Consider the following 21485-nt stretch of genomic DNA (forward strand, 5'->3'; position numbering starts at 1 on the left):
TTTGCCGTGTTGACGAACGCTTTTTTATATTTTTGAAAATCGGCAGTTGAGCAGCTAATGGATTTCTCTACGGAGGAGGAAAACTTGCAATGATGATATATGGATGGTGTATTTTCAAGAGGTAAAGTACAGTACATAGACCAGTCATATGGAGTCCAATGCATTCTGTGAGCTGTAAATAAACGAAACGGATTGAACCAACCTTTGTGTTTTATTTTAGAACGAACTGTAAACTGAACCTTTATATTTTGGACTATTTTAATAGGCAAACGTTTTAGGGTACTCGTTATGGGGAAAGTTAAAAAAAAAAACTAGTTGGGCGAAGTCCTTTAAATACGCAAAGAAATTCTTCCGTTCGTGTTCATCGACAAAGCTAATAATAATAACATGATTTAGATCTACAGTAGGATGACGTTACAGAAACTCCACTGGGCGGGAAACAGACCTGCGCCGTGATGGATGAGGTTGTGGTTGTGGTCGAAATGGGTTAAGTATTCGAATATTAGATTAATTTAAAAAAACGGCACCTAAATGTTTGAATAAAATACTGTTAATATGCAGCTGATAGCTTTTCTAATTGATTTCAAGAAAAGGTAACCGAAGTGATCAGATGTCGAACTTTCTAACCTTACCAATAAGTTAATTATTTTATTTGTTTTCGGAACTTTCGAGACATTTAAAAGAAGGCCTCGATTTACATAATCACGGTGTGACGTTTTACATCTCGGAGGCTTTCGGTTTATGAAACCCACATTTAGGGAAGGTGAAGGTGTCGTGTTGCTTCTTTGTAACGTTTAAAGTCAGGCAGAAAATGCATCGCGAGTTATCGGACTAATGGTAAAAAAGCTCAAAACAATACGTTTTCTGTTTAACTCACGTTATACCTTTAACATCCACTTCTCCGAAGATAAGACCGAGTTGAGTGTTTTTATTGTGTACGTTACTTGTAAATAAGCGAGTACTTCGGCTCTAATAACCATGAAGAGTGCGTTTTCACTCTAAACGAGCCTACGCCCGAGGCCATAAGAAAGTGTTAGAAGGGAGACCCTTGGACCCGTTGAGCTCTTAATGGGTGCAAGTAGCCAGTTGGTCCGGGATCTTGACGGTCTTCTCTGGGAAGAATACAGGGTACCGGCCCACTTGGCAGACTACAGTAGCTTGTCCCGTACTCCCCCAGCCCTGTACTTTTAAGTGCCACCTCCTCTCGCGTCCATTTGGTCTGAGGTTCTCTGTTGATTCTGAACAAATGAGTAGGCTTGAGTTTTGAACATCTCTGTTCAGATCTACAAATATTCAAATTCTTCTGGGTTGTTAAAAATTGGACATTCCTTTGTTCTGGGGGAGGTGTATCAGCTGAGTGGCTCATCATTTTTGTAAGGTAGTGACCAAAATAAAATTGGGTAAAGAATCCTAAATTGTAGAATAACATGCGTTGATTTAAAAAGCTACACCAGTTGGATTTTAGATCTTAACTTTATGGAGAGACCAAAAGGTTACAGAAATCAATTATGATCCAAATTGTAGTTAAATCTTAGTCTAATCTTAACCTTTGGCTCTTTTGAAATATGTATAATAATATTTAATATTTATTTATAATTTGAAATATTTAGATCTTAATCCAAAAACACGATTCATTTGGTATTAGACCATTATAAGGTATATCTGTAATTTTGAAAATGCGACTGACTGCATTGTATTTTTAAACATTAAAAATTCTCTGGTATGTTAAAAGGCTGGATTATGTATGCATTTATAAAATGAAGTTCAAACAAAACATCTGTATATTCTAGTACTGTAAAGTAAGGGCTTCAGCCTGAAGAGGTGAGGAAGATGGATGTTTCAGACAAAGAGGTGGAACTCAAACTCTGTGGTGAGATCCTGTATTATCTAAATGTTATATTACTAAAAATATCAATATTCTGTTAACTGGATATTAAAATAAGTAATTGGAGTGTTATCTGTATCAGTTTGAAGTGATACATGTTTCCATATCTTGTCATCACTGACAGAGGCAGATGTCCGTGTTCTTGGTTATTGGATCGTGTTTTTATTTGGTGCTGAGATTAAATCAATAGACTGGCATATGTGTCCATTATATTAAATTGGTTCTTTCACCTCAATTTGTTCAAAAGCCTCCCTAAGCAGGAAGCATCGTGTGATTTGTGAAATAATGTAAGTTATGAAGGTGTCTGTGATATAAATTGTTCTGGCAGTGCCACAAGAAAACAGCGACAGCTGAAAGCACCGGACAATAATAGTTAAAATCCAGCTATGGGTTTTACTTAGAGCTGCAGTAATAACAGCTTTTAGTAGACAACATTTAATTCTTGGAAAGGATGTAAATTCTTAGTTCTGTTATTCAGATATGTAAGGCAATTTTGTATACTGGTCTTTTTTGGGATGCTTCAGTGTATGAACTTCCTTCCAGAAGATATATTAAAGAAAATTTTAAACCAAAAAGGTACACATATTTATTTCTTATAGTGCATTTGTGAATTGCAGGGTTGAAGACAGACATTAATTTGCTGATTGAGTGTCTAAAATATCAGATGGATGACCCACATTCTCAAAAGCAAGTTCTAGTTACCATTCATTCCATCTGCCAACAGAACGGTTAGTTTTTTCTGTTTTTGCTATTTTGCTTTAGTCCTGCATTTTTTAAATCTGCTGTGTTGAAATCTCTTATTATGAACCTTACAGTGTTATAAAAGGACAGCGCAATAAATTTGAATGCAAAGTGTATTATTAAATCTGTTTCGTTTAAAATTTCAGAAGGTACAGGACTTTTTCACTCATTCTTCATTGTTTTCATGTTTTGTGTGGAGATGGAAATGATATTGGAATTGTGAAAGCTTGTGAATATCTTGTCAAAAATAGGAGTATTTGACATTTGTATGTGGATTAGGGACAAAAAAGATTTGGGGTGCAAAACACACTTTACTGCATCTTAAATTGTTTTTTAGGCAGGATTGTAGATTATGTCCGCGAGATCGGAGGTGTGATGTTTGTGTACAAGCTTTTCAAGTCTGTCCAGAATTCGGAGGTAAAGGAGGCAGCTCTGTTTGCTTTAGGAGCATTTGCGGAGAAGAATGGTATGTGACATGTTCAGTTTGTAAATAGTCTGCTTTACTTTTTAGTCCTTTGTAATGCCTGTCGAGTAATTTTGTAATGTTACTTTTTTTGTTCTTTCTATATTTTTATTTCTATTTTAGACATTTAAAGAAAGGAGACAAATTAAGATTAAATGCATATTAAACTTATTTGAATAGATCCATCCATTTTTTTACTCCTTTATCCAGTACAGGGTTGTGGAGGATTTGGAGCCTGTTCTGGCAAGCAGCAGCTGCAAGGCAGGATACACCCTGAACTGGATGCCAGTTCGTCACAGGGCACACAGACACAGACACACACACTCACACCAAGGCCAGTTTTCCTAGAAGCCAGTTAACTTACCAGTATGTTTTAGGACTGTAGGAGGAAACAGATGCACACAGAGTAAAATCCACACGAACCTGGGGAGAACATGCAAACGTCACACAGATATTAGCCCCAGAATTGAACCTGTGGCCCCAGCATTGAGAGGGAGCAATGCAAACCACTGTGGCACCTTGCCACCCTATTTGAATAGATATTTCAGTTAATTATGCTGAGCATCAAAATAACCTCATAACTCATAAAAACCTGTTATTCACATTATCAGGAAAATTACAAAAACCTTTTGTAGTAAGTGCAGAAGCTTTTTATTGAGCAGACATAGGCAAATTAAATTAGACTTATTAACAGTTTCTATAAAAATCACATACTAGCTCATTTAGCCCCTGTAGGACACAAAACAAGCTGTACATCTACGATGTAGGCTGTGTACCAGTTTGCAGCTGCTGTTTGGTGGACTTCTGTATTATTCCTCTCTCAGAGCCTGTTCACTGGTCTATTAGCCATAGGTGCCATATGTCATCTCAGCTTATCCCTCAAATTTTCAGTAGTGCTTGTGTCTAGTGCATCGGCATTATTAACATACTCACTTGCTAGTCTCGCAAGAAAGCTGTAGTTACATGAGCAGTGTGAGGAATGTGCTGGACTGTTGTCATGTCAAGCAGAACCCACAGGAAGAGCTACAAGTTTTCAGACTTTTGTAGTCAGGTTGCCATCTACTACAATGAGGTCTGTAGAAACCTGGCACTCTTGCCCAGAACATCACATGAGGACTGCCCTGTCCATCTTGATGAGATGTCTCTGAGGTCTCCCTGGTCTCCCAGTGGCCTTTCATTGATGCTTTGTTTAACCACAGCATCTTGTCAGGTTATACATTTGATAAGTCGGGCATATTGATTCCTTTCTGTATTTTTCTTTCTCACATTTCAGGTTTAGACAGTGAAAAAACGTACATCGTGATAAGTTCATTTTGATCATCAGTATACATAAATCATAATCAAGGTCTAGTTGCATTTGTTTCTAAAGAAAATAAGATAGATGGCACTGTTTCCCATATTAGATAACTAAAACTTATTTATTGAAATAGTAAGGTTTCGGTTTTTCAACACTAGAAATGGAAACTCCTGGGAATTTTGCAACCTTAACTTAAATTGGTCTTTATGTACCTGATACTACATATTTATTAAAATTAAAACACATGTGACCTGCTTTAATTTTCTTGCACTGGCTCCCTGTGGAATTTAAAATAAAAGTAAAAAAACGTGCTTCTCATGTTTAAGTGGTTGAATGGTAGGCTCCTCACTACAATAGTAAATTGTTAATTCCATTAACACCTGTACAGCATCTGCACTCTTTGATTCCTGCCTTATTACAGTTACTCAAACAAGGCTTTGAGCACTGGGAAACTGTTCTATTGCTTGAAGGCTGTGGAATGATCTCCCAGCACAGATTAGATGTTGACAGACAACATTTTTAAATGCGGTCTTAAAACTCATTTTGCCATTTTTTACATGTAATTCTGTTTGGTTTATTATATTAATTTGTGTATACTGTCTTTAATGTTTTGTTGAGCACCTTGCAATAATAAGTGTTGCTCTGTAATAACTTGTCATTCAAGTGATAACATTGCATTAGTATTATGCCTTAATAATATCAACAAGGACTACTGGGTACTGTAAATTGAAATAAGAATGATCTGTTATTGTAATTACCTTTATTGAAAATCCAAGTTTTGTGATTCTAAATATAAGATTAATCTCATTGGCAGATGGATCTGTTTGCCTTTTGCTTTTTGCAGTATTTTGCCAGCAGGAGTTGTGCAACTCAGAATTTCTTGCAGAATTAGCACAGTCACTCTCACAGGACTCTTCTCTGAACCTCAGAAGGGTAGCAGTCTACATGATTTCAGTACTGGTCTCCAATAACAGTAAGCCACTCTTAAACTGTGTTTCAATTGTTTATTCAGTAAGAATGATTTCTTTTGAACATCCATATGCACAGTTTATGTTTAACTTAAAGTAAAAATGTTATGTTAAAAAAATAAAAATAACAAATGGCAAACAAGCTTTATTTGTGGAAAATAACTCCCTGACCTCTCAATTAATAGGTGTTTGTGTCCTATCCTATGCTGAACTCATCAGTATTAAATATGAGTTGAAAAGGATTCTGCTCAGATTTGATTCTGGGATTCTGGTCAGTATTAAAAAGGATTCTGCCCAGATTATGTAATTATGTTATGTTAACGCCAAAGAAAAGAATATATATATCTTGATGTATACTTCATGAACTGTTAAGCCTTTCACTTTTATTTTCAGAATCTGGACAGTCTCTCGTTAAAACTACTGGCTGCATTGATATCCTATTGAACTTATTCAGGTAACTAATATTGTGATAATACTGGATTATGCCAGCAGCAATATCACTCTGCAACTCAGAACAGGCAACCTACTGAAGCTAAGCAGGTGTGAGCTTGGTCAGTACCTGGATGTGAGACCTCCTGGGAAAAACTAAGGTTGCTGCTGGAAGAGGTGTTAGTGGGGCCAGCAGGGGGCACTCACCCTGCAGTTCATGTGGGTCCTAATGCCTCAGTATAGTGACAGGGATACTATACTGTAAAACAGGCGCTGTCCTTCGGATGAGACATAAAACTGAGGTCCTGACTCTCTGTGGTCATTAAAAATCCCAGGGTGTTTCTTGAAAAGAGTAGGGGTGTAACTGCTCTTTTCCTGGCGGTGTCCTGGCCAAATTTCCAATTGGCCCTTACGAATCATGGCCTCCTAATAATCCCATCTCTGAACTGGCTTCATCACTCTGCTCTCCTCCCCGCTGAGAGCTGATGTGTGGGGAGCGTTCTGGCGCACTATGGCTGCCGTGGCATCATCCAGGTGGATGCTGCACATTGGTGGTGGTGGAGGAGAGTCCCCATTACCTGTAAAGCGCTTTGAGTGGAGTGTCCAGAAATGTGCTATATAAGTGTAAGCAATTATTATTATTATTATTATTATTATTATTATTATTACTCTGATCACATCTCTTTTCAGATGGACTTTTTCTGTTAGTGTAAAGCAAAATGATTACATACAATGCATATTTTATCAATCATTTTTTCTGCTTCTTAGAACATGCTTTCCAATCTCAGAAAAGAACATAAAACAAGCAACCATCGGCCAGTACTTCTGCCTGTGGACTTCTGTGTCCAGCGCTCTGTGCAGCTGTGTCAATAACCCGCAGAATGGTATGTTAATTTAATAAAGCTTGTTATCCATGAAATGTAGAGAACACTTTTTGAAAAATCATGTTTGACATGTCATTAATACAAGTGACTGTTGTCATTTTTAAATAGAACATTGTGGAAATGTGCTGTTTTCTGAGTACTGATCTTGTAAAATTATTCTTAGAGACAGAAATGTGAGTTTATTTAGAGCAGGGGTGTCCAATACTGATCCTAAAGAGATGACGTGTCTGTAGGTCTTCTAGTTTTCTTTAAAAAGCAGCACTTTAAAGAACCAGTTGTTAAATTGGTCCAATTAAGCTGATATTGGACACCTTGGACACTTCTTGTTGAGTACATTAACTTTTTTCATTTTTGCTGTTGGCAAGATGGTTGCATGGACCTTAACACTTTATAGCTCTTAAATCCTGCATTTGATTTAAAGTGGGGTGCCTGTTGTGTGGAGTTTGCATGTTTTTTGTGGGTGCTTCAGTTTCTTCCCGTTCCTGTCCAGGGCGTAGTCCCAACGTGCATCCATTGTTTCCTCTTAGACTTTGGGTTGTCGAGACCCTTAAACAGGAATAAACAGCTTTCTGAGAATGACTGGATTGATGTTTATTATTTTTCACCTATATTTATTACATTTTTTCCATTTAATTTTATTTATTTATACAGTATATGTGAATTTTGCCTGTTTTTACTTCAAAAGTAATCAGAATAACATTCCTCTGTGATGACAGAGTTTTCAAGTAATGATACTGCTATTCATTTGATTTTGCTTGTGTTAAAAATATTTTAAAAAGAGAAAATATTTTAAAGTACTGTATAGTCCCTTGTTCATGTCCATTTTATCCCTTTTGCTGCACCAGGGTCACAGTTGATATTGTGAGATTTTAAATTCAAGTTGACAGCTCTATAGAGGTGAATCACAATGTTGTCAATGCAGACATTTCATGCTGCATCCTTCCACATGAATATATTTTGCTCTGGACATCGAAGGTCAAATATGATACATTTTAAGTAGACTGCAGACAAAGCTGCCATGAAGGGTCCCCTTGTGTTTAAGTAAATTATATTTCGTTGCTGCAGTCTTTTAAATTTTTTAACACTTGTAGCCATCGTGTGCTTGCTGGCTGTTCCTGCTGTCACATTTTCCCTTTTAGTTTCTGATTGATTTATAATGCATATGACTTCCCTTACAGGAAAAAGGGCACAGGAAATATTGCTCTTTTTTAACCTTTTAACCTAAATGCCTATGTTTGTCCTGCTGACTTCCCAATAGAAGAGAACCAGCAAATATGCACAGTTGCCTTTCCAGTTTCCAATGAGTGGCTGCAGAAGCATACTAGAAGAGATATATTACAGCCCATTTGTTCATTTATCGGCTTGACTGTTGCAAATAATTGTAAGTATCTCATATACAGATAGTCAGAAGAAATATTTTGTAATTAAAATAAATTCTGAAAAAAAATTAGAAGTAGTTTAAGACACAAATATTCTATATAACAGATCAGTGCAAAATTTCGTATTAACTTGTACTGCTAGCTGATGCCTCTGTACTGTATGTATGGAAAGCATGCTTTCTGACCCAAGAACAAAAATGCTAGTGTTACATTTTATTTTAGTGCTGAGCTGGGGCACCATTGTCTTATTTTCCATTTTGTGTTCCATTCAGGTTTTATCAAGAATACATTAGCCGTAGAGCTACTTCATCTGACAGCGCTGATGTGGACAAAATTTGATGTTTTTATGTTTGTGTGCTGAACCTGCTAATGCAAAATCAATTTCTAAGTTAGGAACACTCAGTCTGCAGAAGGTTTCAGGAAGGATAATATTTTTTTGGCATTCATTAAAGATACTGTTGAAAGAATGACTGTTTCTGCTAATTTATAGTGTAGATTTTGGGAGACTTTCCAATGCTAAAAGAAACATAACCTTCAATGTTTGTAAAGATTTCACAGTTTTCTATTGTACTGGGTTGAACCTCTGAAAGAAGGCAGACAAAATAAGTCTGGGAACTTCCCAGCTGTCCACTGTTGGGATTTTTACATAACATTATTACAGTTTTGTTTGAAAACAGAACCTCTTTTATCTCTCTTTGGAGAGATGTTAGATTGAAATGTATTTTTTTTCTGCTAGTGTAAGGTTCAGAAACTTGCAAAGCAGATACGGTTAATCTTTGCCATTCCTCTCTCACCCCTGTAGCCTGTGCACAGAGGTGCTTTGCCACATCTGGAGGATTGGTCACTCTGGTACAGGCCCTAGTGCAACAGGCCAGCCAGTCAAACAGGAGCCCCTCTGCCTGTGATCTTGCCATCATGATGACAAAGACCCTGTGCGCTTGCATAGCAGATAATGGTGAGCTGGGAAATAAAATAGCTCAGTAATTTTCACAATATCTTTTTGTGACAGCCAGAGACATTATTAAAATAATCTTTTTCAAGTTGTACTTGGGTTTGGATAAATAGTAAAATCAGGAATTTTAGAATTTCTGGATTAGAAAGAAGAAATCCATTGCCTCTTGTTTTGCATTACAAGTTGTGATTAATTCTGTACTGCACTTTTCAACTATGATCAAAGTATCTCTGCATTTTCAGCACTCTGTTTTTAGTTTCACATCTTCAAATACAGTATAGACAAAAGCAGCAGTTTCCTGTTAATTTTTGTTTTAAAATCTTCAGTTTTTAATATTGTTTTTTTTTTTTGCCATTTGCCATCAGCTCCCCTTGGTTCGGGCCTGTCTCAGTATCGGCTGGTTCCCAGGCTTCTGTCCCTGCTTTCATGTACAACGTTGGATCCACAAGACCTGTTATGCATTGTGCTCACTCTTGGTTATTGTGCTGAAGCCTGTGGTAAGTGTGACAGAAAAACTTTCAATTTAGAAGCTTCGAAGAATGAGATTGAACAGGCACATACAGTATGGTGTCACCTGAAGAGTATCATGATAAGCATACCATCTCATGTGTTTTGCATATGTGTTAGAGGCATACCTTTCTGTGAAAAATACTTTATTTGAACTGTGGACCTAATTCTTGGTTGAAATAAAGAGACTACCGTTATTTGCATTTAATATTGAAAATGTAAACTTGTGCTTCACTGGTTATTGTATGTCATTGTCATTTTGGTAAATAAAAAAGTGTGACTAAGGCTCAGCTTTGCTTTCAGATATCCAGTTGAGTTGTCCATCTTTTTGTCTTCTCAAATCCCCTTTAATGAAATGAGTTCTTCTCTTTTGAAGAGGAGCACCAGGTCCAGCTGTTGCAGAGTGGTGGCCTGCCCAAGATGATTCAGTTACTGACTGAACCTCAGGAAGAGGAAGTGAAAAAGGCTGCTACTTTTGTGCTTCAGACCTGCAAACAAATCAGTAAGCAGAGGGCAAGCAGGATTTTTAGAACGTTTTTTAATTGAAACATTGCCTGTGTACCTTATTGTAATAATTTGTAGTATACATTTTTAAAACAATATTAATAGAAATATTAACTTTTAGCTCAGCTGAAATTGATCCTTGGTTCTAAACAAAAGATCTGTTTTTTGGACTTTACAGGCATTTCTTGGTATAATATTTTGTAACACTTTTTACACTGTACAGTATTTGCAGTAGAGCATAATTTCCTCATATGGAGACATTTATTATTTTTTCCTTGAAGCTGAAAAACTAGCAGTGGGCCTGAATAGTCAATCCTGGGATAGCAGAAATGAACTGGATAGCTATAAGACGTCAGCAGAAGAAATGTTAAGGAGGTTTGACGCAATAAAAAAGCAGTACTCTGAGGTGAGCCAGCATCTTTTCACCAGTCTATTCAGATGTTTTCAAATGTTTGGTATTCCATATGTATATGACATAGTCAACAAGTTACAGTATGTTTTCAGTAAATAGCTAACATTTTGATAGAAATGTGATAATCCAAAATAATATTGAATCAAATAATATACATCCACCCTACTGCTAACATTGGTCATTTTCTTTCCTTTATTGCTCTGTTTTTGGAAAGGGTTAAAAGGATTTTCAGTTTAGATCAAATAAAATGGGTGAAATCCTTGCATCAGTTAGCTACTAATAAAAAGTGTTAAAGTGTTAACAAATACACTGCTGTCACATCGTATTTTTGAAGATTAATAAGACTAAAATATGTTATTATTAATATAGTCTATAATTATTAATTATATAAATGTATTTATTTTAATAAGATTAATAGATGTATTGCCTTTTATTCCTTTGAGTAGGGCCTGCACAGGAATGATGAGTCTGTTGAGAGTTTAGGTGATGAGTTTTGTAGCTCCAGACACCAGAAAACGTCAAGCTGTGGAATGATGGCAGAGGTGAGGCAGAACTCTGCCTTGCAGCTGCCTGTGGAGGCCCCGTACAGGACTGCGAAAGGGAGCGATGAGGAGAGGGACAGGCTCTTCCAGTGGTATAAAACCGTGAAGGCGAATAGAGAACGTGCTTCAGATTATACTGCACCAAAAGGCACAGGGAAAGAAACAAATGGAATAATTGGAAGTCAGACAAGGGACCAAAAGGTTCATATGGTAAGGGAACTACAGGATCATATAGTCATATACGTTTTCTGTGTGGTACATTGCAGAGAAATTGACATTCTTTCCTGTCATGAAGGTTCATATCCTTTGGTTGTAACTTTTTTACACTGTGTTCTTCATCTTGGCCATGTTCAGATAACTAGAGCTGTTAAAATAAGCATGTACTTGGCAGTTGTTCTGGTTAGCAGCACAAGATCTCTGTGACAAATGAATTGAGTACTCTAATAGATTGTTTCCGAGAGTGGACTTTTAGTTCCAACTAAGGAACTTTTCCAGCATAATACTCACCTGCAATCAAAATTGATTTTTTTTTCTTAAACACAATAAATGCAGTTATTCCATAATGTTGTGTAACCAGGACCAAGGCCAAATAATCTGGGCTAACAAAGAACAACAAGGTGCTGCAAGCAACCCTGCAGCACAGCACTATTCTGTGAACAGAGAGGAGGTGGGCAGGAACAGTGGAACATCAGAGCCACAGGGTGGAGCTGTCTGCTCTGGAGACTATAAGAAACACCACATCAGTTCTGGTGCATTGAAGAGGAAGAGCAGTCTGCCCACCTCACTGCCTGTTTTGGGACAGCCAGAGACATTAAGAGAGCAGGACAGAGATCACAGATACCCTGCTAGGGACTCGCAAAGGTATTCTCACTATAGAAACATAAGCAGCAGCTTGATTATTATTTATGCGGGTACACAGAAGTGCTTATAGATTCGTTGGAGTTCTGGGTAGAGTACTAGTACTGATGTACTAAAATACTGTATAAAGTTAATATATTAATATTATTTAGTCTTTTATATATATATATTACTTTACCAATATATCTTAACATATAACATGAATCATGGGAGTGTTGGTTCATCCCAATTAAACCATGAAGAATTCAAATTGTGATGTTCATTGCAGATGACTGTTTAAATCCCATTGTAGTTGAGCAATAGTATAATCTGTATTTAAAATCAGTCAGCATAAATTTATTGAACATGAATGCAGAACAAATCTAACGACCTCAGCTGAATATAGACAGACTGATTGTCTCTGTGAATTATGAAAAACAAGTATGTATATATATGTTGTCAACCAGGAGCTATACTCTGCAATAACTTTATTCACTAATTATCAATAAATGAATGGGACTTTAATACCTTTCGAATATAAGGTATTATATTCCAATCATAATCGGAGCTCCGCACATCTGACATGTTAGTTGGTCATTCTTTTTAATAATGTGGCCTTCTTAAATAAATGAATCCTCACTAAGGATTTGTCTCAACATTTAACATCTATTTATAGATTAAAGATGTTGTCTGAGCTAGAATATTTTGCTTCTGTTTCGTAGAATTGTATGAAGTGTCATGGTTGTTTTTGAAGGTGCAGCGCCGAGTTACGCAGAGTAACCTAAATGTTTTGACAGTTTTGCATTTGAACATTACCTTAAAATTTGGGTTATGTCTCCAGCTGAGTAATGTCTGTCTTACCTGACATAACCTGTCGTTACTTTTGCATGGCTTGATGTGAACAAGATTCTGTAAGTGGCATGTTAAGAAAATTATTCAATGCAGCTGTCACTGCAGTTGTATAGTTGTGTAGCTGAATATGCACAGTTCGTTGGGAGGGACTGCAGTTACAGCCTCAGCTTACAGAGAAAATGCTGCTCAACTGCTTGTCCTTCTTTGCAAGCTCTGTGTGCAGTGCAACTGCATTGGCCAGGCCACTCTCTCTCTCCAAACAAGTGTCCAAATATTCCATTTATACTATTGGATGATGAGTAAAAATGTAAAATGTAAATACAGTAGTTGTATCTTTTTTTGTTAATATTTGTGAAATATGGGCCACCTTTTGAATACTGTGTACATTATACAACATATCAGCAATATTTTCAGTACTATATTTCTGCTATTCCGCTTGATATGTTTTAGATCTGCTTAAGAGATTTTAATAGACATGAACAACAAGAGCATTTTAAGGAAATTTACACCTTTGTTCCACCGTGTTTTAGGCAAGTTGTTTTCAAACACCCAGCTCCACTCTTGAATATTGATAAAAAACAGAAGAAAATTGTGTCTGTGAAAGGTAATATTTGTTCCCTGAATAATTATTTTTATGTCAACAATTGTCATTGTGTTTTGTAAAATTCATATTTAGTAAATTATTAAATTAAATGTGGTGTATGAACTTGATACTCATCAGTTACTTTCATAACTGACGACATGTCATTTCTGAACACCTGAAGTACCTAGGACAAGCATTGACACAGATTTTTGGTTGCAGATCCCATTGTCATATGTTCAGAAATTCTTGACAATGAAATAAGCAATATCCTGAAAACACCAGCATCTGTGAATAAATATAAAAACTTTCGATGCTCAGGTAAGTCTTATAAATATAAAAAAATAAGAACAATAAGAAGAAGAACAGTGTACCGTTAGTCTTCTATTGAGGTTCTTTACTTCTCAAAAATATGTATTTTTTCCTAAAATATTTTAGAAAGCTTGTGAAGTTTTGTAACTTTATTTTATTTCTGCAAATACATTTTGTACATTTATTTTATTTCTGGAAGTTTCAGGGACCTCAGAAAATACAATCATAGACTTCAGTGTTATAATACACACTATGGCATTAGAATCCTTTTGTCCAGGTTCAAAAATAACAAATTGTCAGCCTTTTGTAACATAAACAGTATCCTAAGAGTATTGGATAAGTCTCTAGATTCACAACAGGCAAGTAATGGGTCCCAGTCTCCTCTAGACACTGCTATTACACTGTACCTTTGAGCAGGGTAATTTAACCCATATTCTCCAGTGCACCCAGGTATTCAAGTGGGGACCAGCATCTCTGGGGGCAACCCTTACATGCATGCCACCCAAGGGACAGTCACTCTGCTGGTTACTCATACTGTAACCAGAATTAACTCTGGCCTAGCTGCTGTGGCATGGTCTAAGGTTAGGATATTGTTTTCAGATACAGTTAAGGAAAACGGCCCACTGTTTGTTACACAGATGCCATAACGCCGTAATGTTTACATAACACAGCATGTGGTTGATTTCCGTCTTTCTGCAGCAGACTCATTGAAGTTAAATCCCTAAAGACAGCAGGCTGCGGGAAATAATCCTATTGCCTGTCAGCAAGGGTGCCCGTTGAACACAATTATGTTCATATAAGAAGGTTGTTCTAATATGGGAATGCCTTGTGGTCAGATAGGACTTTCCAGGAAAATACAGCAATATGGGCTAGTAAAATATGTGACTTCATACCATCTGCACCACAACTTGTGACAAAACTAAGAGTTATGTGATAAAATGCAATTTTAAAAGGGGGAGGGATTTTCAAATGTCTTTAAAGTTATAATTTTTTAAAGATTAAAAGTGTAAGACTTATATTATGCATAAAGTTGTAATGCAATGGATGTGTAACGTGACTAGTGAGATATTTTTCTAAGCTACAAAACAGTGGCAAGATCTTTGTTTGTTTTCCCCATCAGGCTGTGTGACAGGTGTCCGTGCTCTGAACAGTAGGAATTTCAGCCAGATCCTCCGGACGTGCCAGTACAAATGTGAGAGGCATATGGTACTTTTGGAAGCGGAGGATAGATACAAAAAGGGAATCAGAAAGTTATTAGAAAAGAAAAGAAACAAATTGGATTCCTATAGACGTAAGGAATGTATATGCTTGTAGGAGTTTTGAAGTTCCTGTTGTGTTTTAATTGTTCTTTGGTTTCACTTTAGCCTGAGATACAGCTTTGTAAAATGACACATGAGCTGTTTCGCCTCAGCATGGTTTCTAAAGGCAAACATGGGGACTGGTTATTGGTAACTGTGCACTTTAAACAACACTAACCTTTGTGAACATAATATCTACAGGGAACTTAAAACAAGAGCTGTTGAGGTCATTACACTATAAGGCTGCCAGCTTTTACGGAATGGCTGTACCTTTGAATATATTAGTTTCAGTATAGCTAGTTATATTTCTGCAGGAGATTTACATCGGTCACTTGTATATCACTTCAAAGAATGTAAGAGGTAGTGGGTTTTATTTTAAAACTGTAGGGTGGGTGCTTACAAAGTGCTTTTGAGCCCTGACTAAACAATGTTGCTGACTCCAAGTAGAAAGTAGGTCTGCTGTAGTGGATTTGCAATATCAAGTGGAGGATTTCATGCACACTGACATACAAAACTTCAAGGACTTGTATGCTGTGGGTTAACCTAATTGAATGCTGTTCAATAAAATAGAAGCTTGTCTAGAATATGTTCCCATAATTCAATGTACAGTATAAAGTGTTTCTTTCAGAAAATAACTTTTTAGCATTCTATAATGCATATTCATCATGTTTCTCTTATTTTTCTCATGTGTATTGTTGAAAGTTATGGGTAAGGATTTATTACACAGTATACTTTAAAAAATATTCCTGTTGGAACTAAAAACATTAGTAGACCACAATGAATTTTAATAGTTTTTCTTAAAATCTGCAATGCAACATTGATTCAGCTTTGTAAGTATACATTATTAAATTCATTCAATTATAGTTACTTAAAATGCTACTCACATTCAAGATGGCTAGTGAAACATTAGTTCCTGCAGGCTATTTAAAGACAGCTTGTAGTTCAGTTCTGTGGTGGTCTGGTTATTATGCTTCACTGAGAGGATTTGTCATGAAATGACTGGGCTAAAAACTTGAAAAGCAGGAGGTCTTTAATTGAGCACGAAGAAAAATAAATTTATCTTAAAAGCATTTAACACTCTTTTGAAACTCAGTGTGATTTGCTTATAATAATGCAATCCAATTTGCGTTTCATCTTTTTCTCCCTAGAAATATCACTGACACCATTGAAAAAACAGACATCTTTCAAGAAATATCCTAAAAACCTATGTGATAAGGCAGAGGGAGAGTGTAAGTGAGTTCTTTTCTCTTTGAATATATGTATACTGTATATTAATATAACATGTAAGTTTTTAGTTTTATTGTTTTACATTTACCGTTTGTTTCTTTTTTTCTCCAGGGATTACTTTGACTCCTGTAAAAAAGTATTTTATTTCCAAAGGTAAAACTAGTTATGTAAGAGCATATATTATTTGTTTATACTGTATCAATTTATTTTAAAATATTATCGAAGAGAATTAATGTTACACCCACACCAAAAGAAAGTTATTGTGTAATCACACCAGTGATGTAGCAAGACTGGAAACATAAAAAACTTTTTTATAACACATCACTTTCAGTGTGTCCTGACAGACTTTCACACTAAAACCAGAACTTCAATGTTGTATGACATTCAGATAAGCATTTTATTTAGATTTTTTTCTAAGTCTGTGCTGTATCTGTTTTTCATTAATTTCATTCAGACATGAATATAAGTTTGGAACTTTTATGTCTGTGAATCCTGTGTTTTTTATACTGAATGTATTCAGCAGCATACCTGTGGAAATGTTCCAGACATCCGTAGCTCAGACAGTAGCACGAGAGGCTGAGACTGTAATGCAAAGCCTTCTGAAGCAGACGATCCACATAGCAATACAGGAGCACTCAAACTGGGGCTCTTAATTTATAAATTATTCACAATGACAGTTTCAATTTTAAGTAACCAGGATTGTGATTTGCAAGTTTCAATAGTGCCTTGAAAACCAAGGTCAAGGGACAATATTTAGAGTATATTTAGCGTTTTACTTATTGTCAATGGTTTTATTAATGTTTTCTATTGATTTCTAATCACTCGTTCTCAGCTCTGATTGATCTACAATTTTAATGACATTAAAAAGAAAAAAAATACATTTAGTTTATTAAAATAAATAGCTGTTGCCATGATTCATTTTGATATGACAAAAGGCCAGGAAAAATGCTGGGTTACAGTGCATTAGGGATGTAACTAATGTAATTAGATAGTAAATGCTATATATTTTTTTTTAACTGTAAAACTATTAAATCTAAAATTGAAAGCAATTATGATAATACTGTTGTTTTAGCATGAAATCTATAATTATTTGAATTCTCATACTTTTCTAATTCTGTCCTGACATTAAGCAATTTCTCCTTTACGGAAGTACACGATTAAACATATTTACTGTACAACAGCACTAATCTGTAACTCTTGGAGCTTTTGAAGGGCACAACTCAAAGTCTTTCCACCAGATATCACAAGTCTGCACATGATCAACTTTATTGGCTCAAGGTGACCTAGGAATACTGGTTTAATCTTTGGCAGTCAATATTCAGTATATACAGCGTATGTTATTTACACACATTGTTCATTGCTTTTGCAGCATGTGCTGATAGCAGGCAGATCAGATGATGTAATGTTTTCAGGAAGGGTTTCAAGTAAATTAGTAGTGGATTTTCAATACGAGTTCCTCTCAAATTGTGTGGGGAGCAGGTGGTCCAAGGGGCCCAGCTGTGATGATGAAAGGATCTTGAATGCCTGCTCTTGGAGAAAGTGCACCCTATTGCATTAAAAAAATCTGCCCATTCTCTTTAATTTTGTTTTGTGCTGTTTTGTATTGTGAGGCACTTAGAAACTATGACTTCTGAATGTGTTATATAAATGTTTTATTTTTATACCTTTACTAATGAAAGGATTGCTATGTCTCAATACAATTTGGTTCAGTTTTATTGTTTTAGCTTATATGCATTCATATATCATTCGTAATCTTAAATTCCCCCCTGGGGATAAAGTATTTTGAACTGAATTGAATCAGACTTAAAATTCAAAGTACAATTGTGGCAAAAAAAAATGTCAATGGTTTATTTTACTCCCAGTGAATTTCAACTCAAAACAATTATATTTCAGGAATGATTTTATTTGTGACTATATTGATTGATTTTTTTATTATTTGCATAATTAAGTCCAGTGAATTTTTAAAGGGAAGGATATAATTTGGTACTGTTCTGAAAACAAGATGCCAGAGTAACACTTCCTTTTTGGCTCCTTCAAGTTTCAGTGTATAGCCAAGAAAATTATTATTTTTTGTCTTCTTTACAGACTACGTTGAGGCCATAATTAAGAACACATAAGGCTTTGGAGCCTTAAACATCAATGAGGTTTTAAGAAAACAAAATTAAGGTTGCCCGATTTGCACTCAGTCTTAAGAAGAAGGTTTTGAAATAAAATGCATTATGCAGTTAAGATGTGATTGCTTCAAAACACGAGTACAACCCTTAACCAACAATACAGTTTCTATAAGTTTTTTTTTAAACCAAAACGCTTTTAGAAGTAGAAAATTGCCGAAATTGAACATAAAGAGTTTTGCTATAACACGTTTTGAGAATGCGACGTACTGTACAGTTTGGTATAGAATATTCTAGAATTTGAAATTGGTCTTTATATGTTAGAAAATGTTTATTTTTGTTACTTAAAGTTACTTTGGTTGGTTAAAAATATTTTCCTAAAAATGGTTAAAATGGGGTGGCATGGTGGTGCAGTGGTTGGCATTGATGCCTTGTGGCACTGGGGACCTGGGTTCAATTCTGGACCCAGGGTGCTGTCTGTGTGGAGTCTGTATGTCCCCCATGTTCACGTCGGTTTCCTCTGGGGGCTCCACACTTTAAGGACAGACTGGTATGTTAATTGGCATATGGAAAACACTGGCCCTCATGTGAGCGTGTGCACTTGTTGCTTTTCGGTTCAGGGTCTGGTTCCCCCACGACCCTCTATGGATAAAGTTGTTAGAAAATGAATGTATGGGTAAAATAGGTTTTGCTTTTCAATGGCCTCTTCCACCAGGCTCCTTCCCCATTCCTTTCTTTCTGTTTTTTCTAGTTTAATGTGACTGATACAAAATAGTCAATGTTTTGGTTAAGAATTTACTCAGCTTTAAATAGCAAAATAAAATTAATCTTTAGTAAGCTGAATACAATTCCAGGCTTCATTACCATTCTCTGCCATACGCATTTCCTTCCTTAAAGATGAAGACAAAATTCTCAAAGCTGCATTCTATTAGTTAATATTTTCATTTATTCTTTATTAACTTAATGTGATTAGCACACTAAAACAATGTTATTCTAAAATAACACATAATGCATAATATGGCAGTTTGTGCCAAAAAGAAGATGTCGGTCATGGTGCTGTCTTCATTTTGCGTTCTGTACCTCCAAATTTCAATAAGAATACAGTTATCGCACTATAGCAGAAATTACTATCTGTGATTACACTGTAAACTTAAAATGAAGTTGACAGCTGGGTGTAGAGTTGAAAACAGAAACAAAATTAGTTAAAGTGTTAAATTCAACATGACATCTGTCAAAGATTTGGATCATTTCTGAGAAAATAATTAAATGTGATCATCTCAAAAATATAATATACATTTGGTGTGTTTTAAACGTCTTGGTTTACTTTTATAAAATTACTTTTTAAAATGATTTATTCAGTCCTCACTTAATGTGTCATCAACTTGCCTTGAAGCCTCTAGATATGCATTTACTTCACTCAGTATCCAACGGAAATGCACATACTGTAGTTGGTCGTCGGGGTATATCTATCGTTTATACTTGACGTGTTTCTGTACATGTATTTTTTATTTTGGAATCCTTGTTTTTTTGTATTTTTTTAAATACAGGCTTGAACTGGATACAAAATGGGAGAAGACCAATTGCTGCTGATTGCCAGGAGAAAGAGAATGGGAACATCTATTCATCTGATGTAATTAATTTAAATAATTTTAGTATTACTTTTCTTTGTGGCTTGAGAGAGTATTACAAACTTCATTAGTTTTTTTTAGGGAGTGATTTATGAATGTTTTATAATTTTCATACTAGATTCTTTCTGGTCAGCTGGCTTTTCACATTGATATTTAAACACTGAAAGATAAGAGAATTTGGACAGTTTTTTCTTTGCAAATACTAACACATCTTAAAAGAACTTGCAATAAACTGAAGTACAAAAATCTGAATCTTGAATGTAAACCAGTATTACAAAAATTCCCAAGAAGTTTCAGAACAACATGAGGCAAGCATGTTAAAGTTTAATACGACCCCTTTTTGTTAAAAGTATGGCAAAGGAAACTCTAAGGAGAGTTATTTTTGTTAGGAATCGATAGAGCCTTGTTTCAGTGAGTCAGCCGGGACACAGGTAGCTACAAGAAGGCAAAGAAAGAACTTCACTGAGAAGGAAGTGCAGTATTTGTTGGATGGAGTGAAGAAACTGGGTCCTCGCTGGAATTCAATACTTTGGTCCTATCCTTTTCAGAGTGGACGGACAAATGTAGACTTGGCAAAGAAATACAGCAAATTACAAGTAAGTCCACATTATTCCTGTAATAGTCATATTTGTACATTTTAGAAATTTTGTGTTCAAGGTTTGTGATAAATATTAAATATTTACATAGCTTTGCTTTTTTGTTGGATATTTTGGTGCTTTTTGTACCTGTGCAGTATTCAGAAACAAATTATTTCTTAATTAACAGAAAAAATACACATTAATCAGAAATGGTTCATTGACTGGTGGTACTTTAGGGTTTTACAGGAAGAATAAAAACACTGCAGCGCTCAATGATATTGCTTAACAAACTGGAAAAGTCTGTGGTAAATTTGGTTGTGATGTTGTTTTGTCTTTTGCAGAAGGAAAAACAAGACTGAAGTCACTTGAAAACATCAGAGAATACTACACTGTAAAGGATATTGCACACTATTTAAAATGGTATGCTTAACCTTGTGAAGTATAATGTCTAGCTTTTCATTTTATACACTTTTAATGGAGGTAAAACTATTCCATTGTTTGAAAGACAACTTCCGTTATCGATGGTATATAAGATTTGTTTGTGAAGTGGGAAAAACTTTTTTTTTAATAACTAAAGGGGGGATTAATATTTTAATTAAAAGGTAAGACAGTTGTGGCCAACTCTTTGGATGCCTTTTTCTAGAACAAAGAACATGTGACCTCCCTCTACTCCAGTGTGGTATTACTATGATCTGATATTTTAACAGCCAGTTGTGCTATGATGTTGTATTTTACTAAATTCAGTGCAGTGGTTTTAGTCATTTTTACTGGTCAGACTAATGTCTTGTGTGAAAAACGTTTGTTGAAAGTCTCTGTGTAGAATTACATAATTTTCTTCTCCCCAGTGATTTAATTAAAATTCAGTTCATGGTTCCCTAAATAAATTTTCAAGATGTAAATGAAAGGAAAATATTTTAAATGTTTTTTTTTTCCCAATTCATAATTAAGAGCAGACCATAGCACACTTTGTGTTCCTTTATGCCAACACAATGCTCTTGAATATTAATTTTCTGTGGTGAACTTTACATAGAAGCTACGATACAAATATTAATTTACTTCCCTTAGGATTATGGGAGTAGAAATGAAGAGGGCAAAGTGG

General features: G+C 35.5%; 1 protein-coding gene across 7 annotated transcripts; it reads left to right on the forward strand.

Annotated features, from left to right (window-relative positions):
- Window positions 1-40: 40 nt before the first annotated feature.
- Window positions 41-21290, forward strand: terb1 (telomere repeat binding bouquet formation protein 1). Of its 7 annotated transcripts, none has more exons than XM_088614510.1 (22): window positions 41-121; window positions 1791-1870; window positions 2503-2613; window positions 2964-3092; window positions 5231-5359; window positions 5748-5808; window positions 6552-6667; window positions 7926-8048; window positions 8849-9001; window positions 9364-9495; window positions 9882-10007; window positions 10291-10415; window positions 10868-11173; window positions 11541-11824; window positions 13183-13256; window positions 13455-13553; window positions 14665-14835; window positions 15991-16071; window positions 16181-16222; window positions 19728-19810; window positions 20198-20404; window positions 20728-21290. In XM_088614510.1, exons 2-22 carry the CDS (start codon window positions 1831-1833, stop codon window positions 20743-20745), a joined length of 2610 nt encoding a protein of 869 aa, XP_088470636.1. In that variant the 5' UTR covers window positions 41-121; window positions 1791-1830; the 3' UTR covers window positions 20746-21290. The 7 variants fall into 7 exon arrangements, with proteins under 7 accessions (XP_088470636.1, XP_088470635.1, XP_088470641.1 ...); XM_088614509.1 differs by having other exon boundaries at window positions 113-486; XM_088614515.1 differs by having other exon boundaries at window positions 113-486; window positions 20357-20404.
- The last annotated feature ends 195 nt before the right edge of the window (window positions 21291-21485 follow it).

Source organism: Lepisosteus platostomus, chromosome 20 (assembly GCF_059453375.1).
Source record: "Lepisosteus platostomus isolate fLepPlt1 chromosome 20, fLepPlt1.hap1, whole genome shotgun sequence".
NCBI lineage: Eukaryota > Metazoa > Chordata > Actinopteri > Semionotiformes > Lepisosteidae > Lepisosteus > Lepisosteus platostomus.

What these genes read in the sequence shown, in the direction of transcription:
- terb1 (XM_088614510.1), top strand. Translation starts at nt 1,831, where the DNA reads ATGGATGTTTCAGACAAAGAGGTGGAACTCAAACTCTGTG. An exon ending in CTTGACTGTTGCAAATAATT is followed by an intron (nt 8,049 to 8,848) that starts GTAAGTATCTCA and finishes TCACCCCTGTAG; the next exon opens with CCTGTGCACAGAGGTGCTTT. An exon ending in TCAGACCTGCAAACAAATCA is followed by an intron (nt 10,008 to 10,290) that starts GTAAGCAGAGGG and finishes TTTTCCTTGAAG; the next exon opens with CTGAAAAACTAGCAGTGGGC.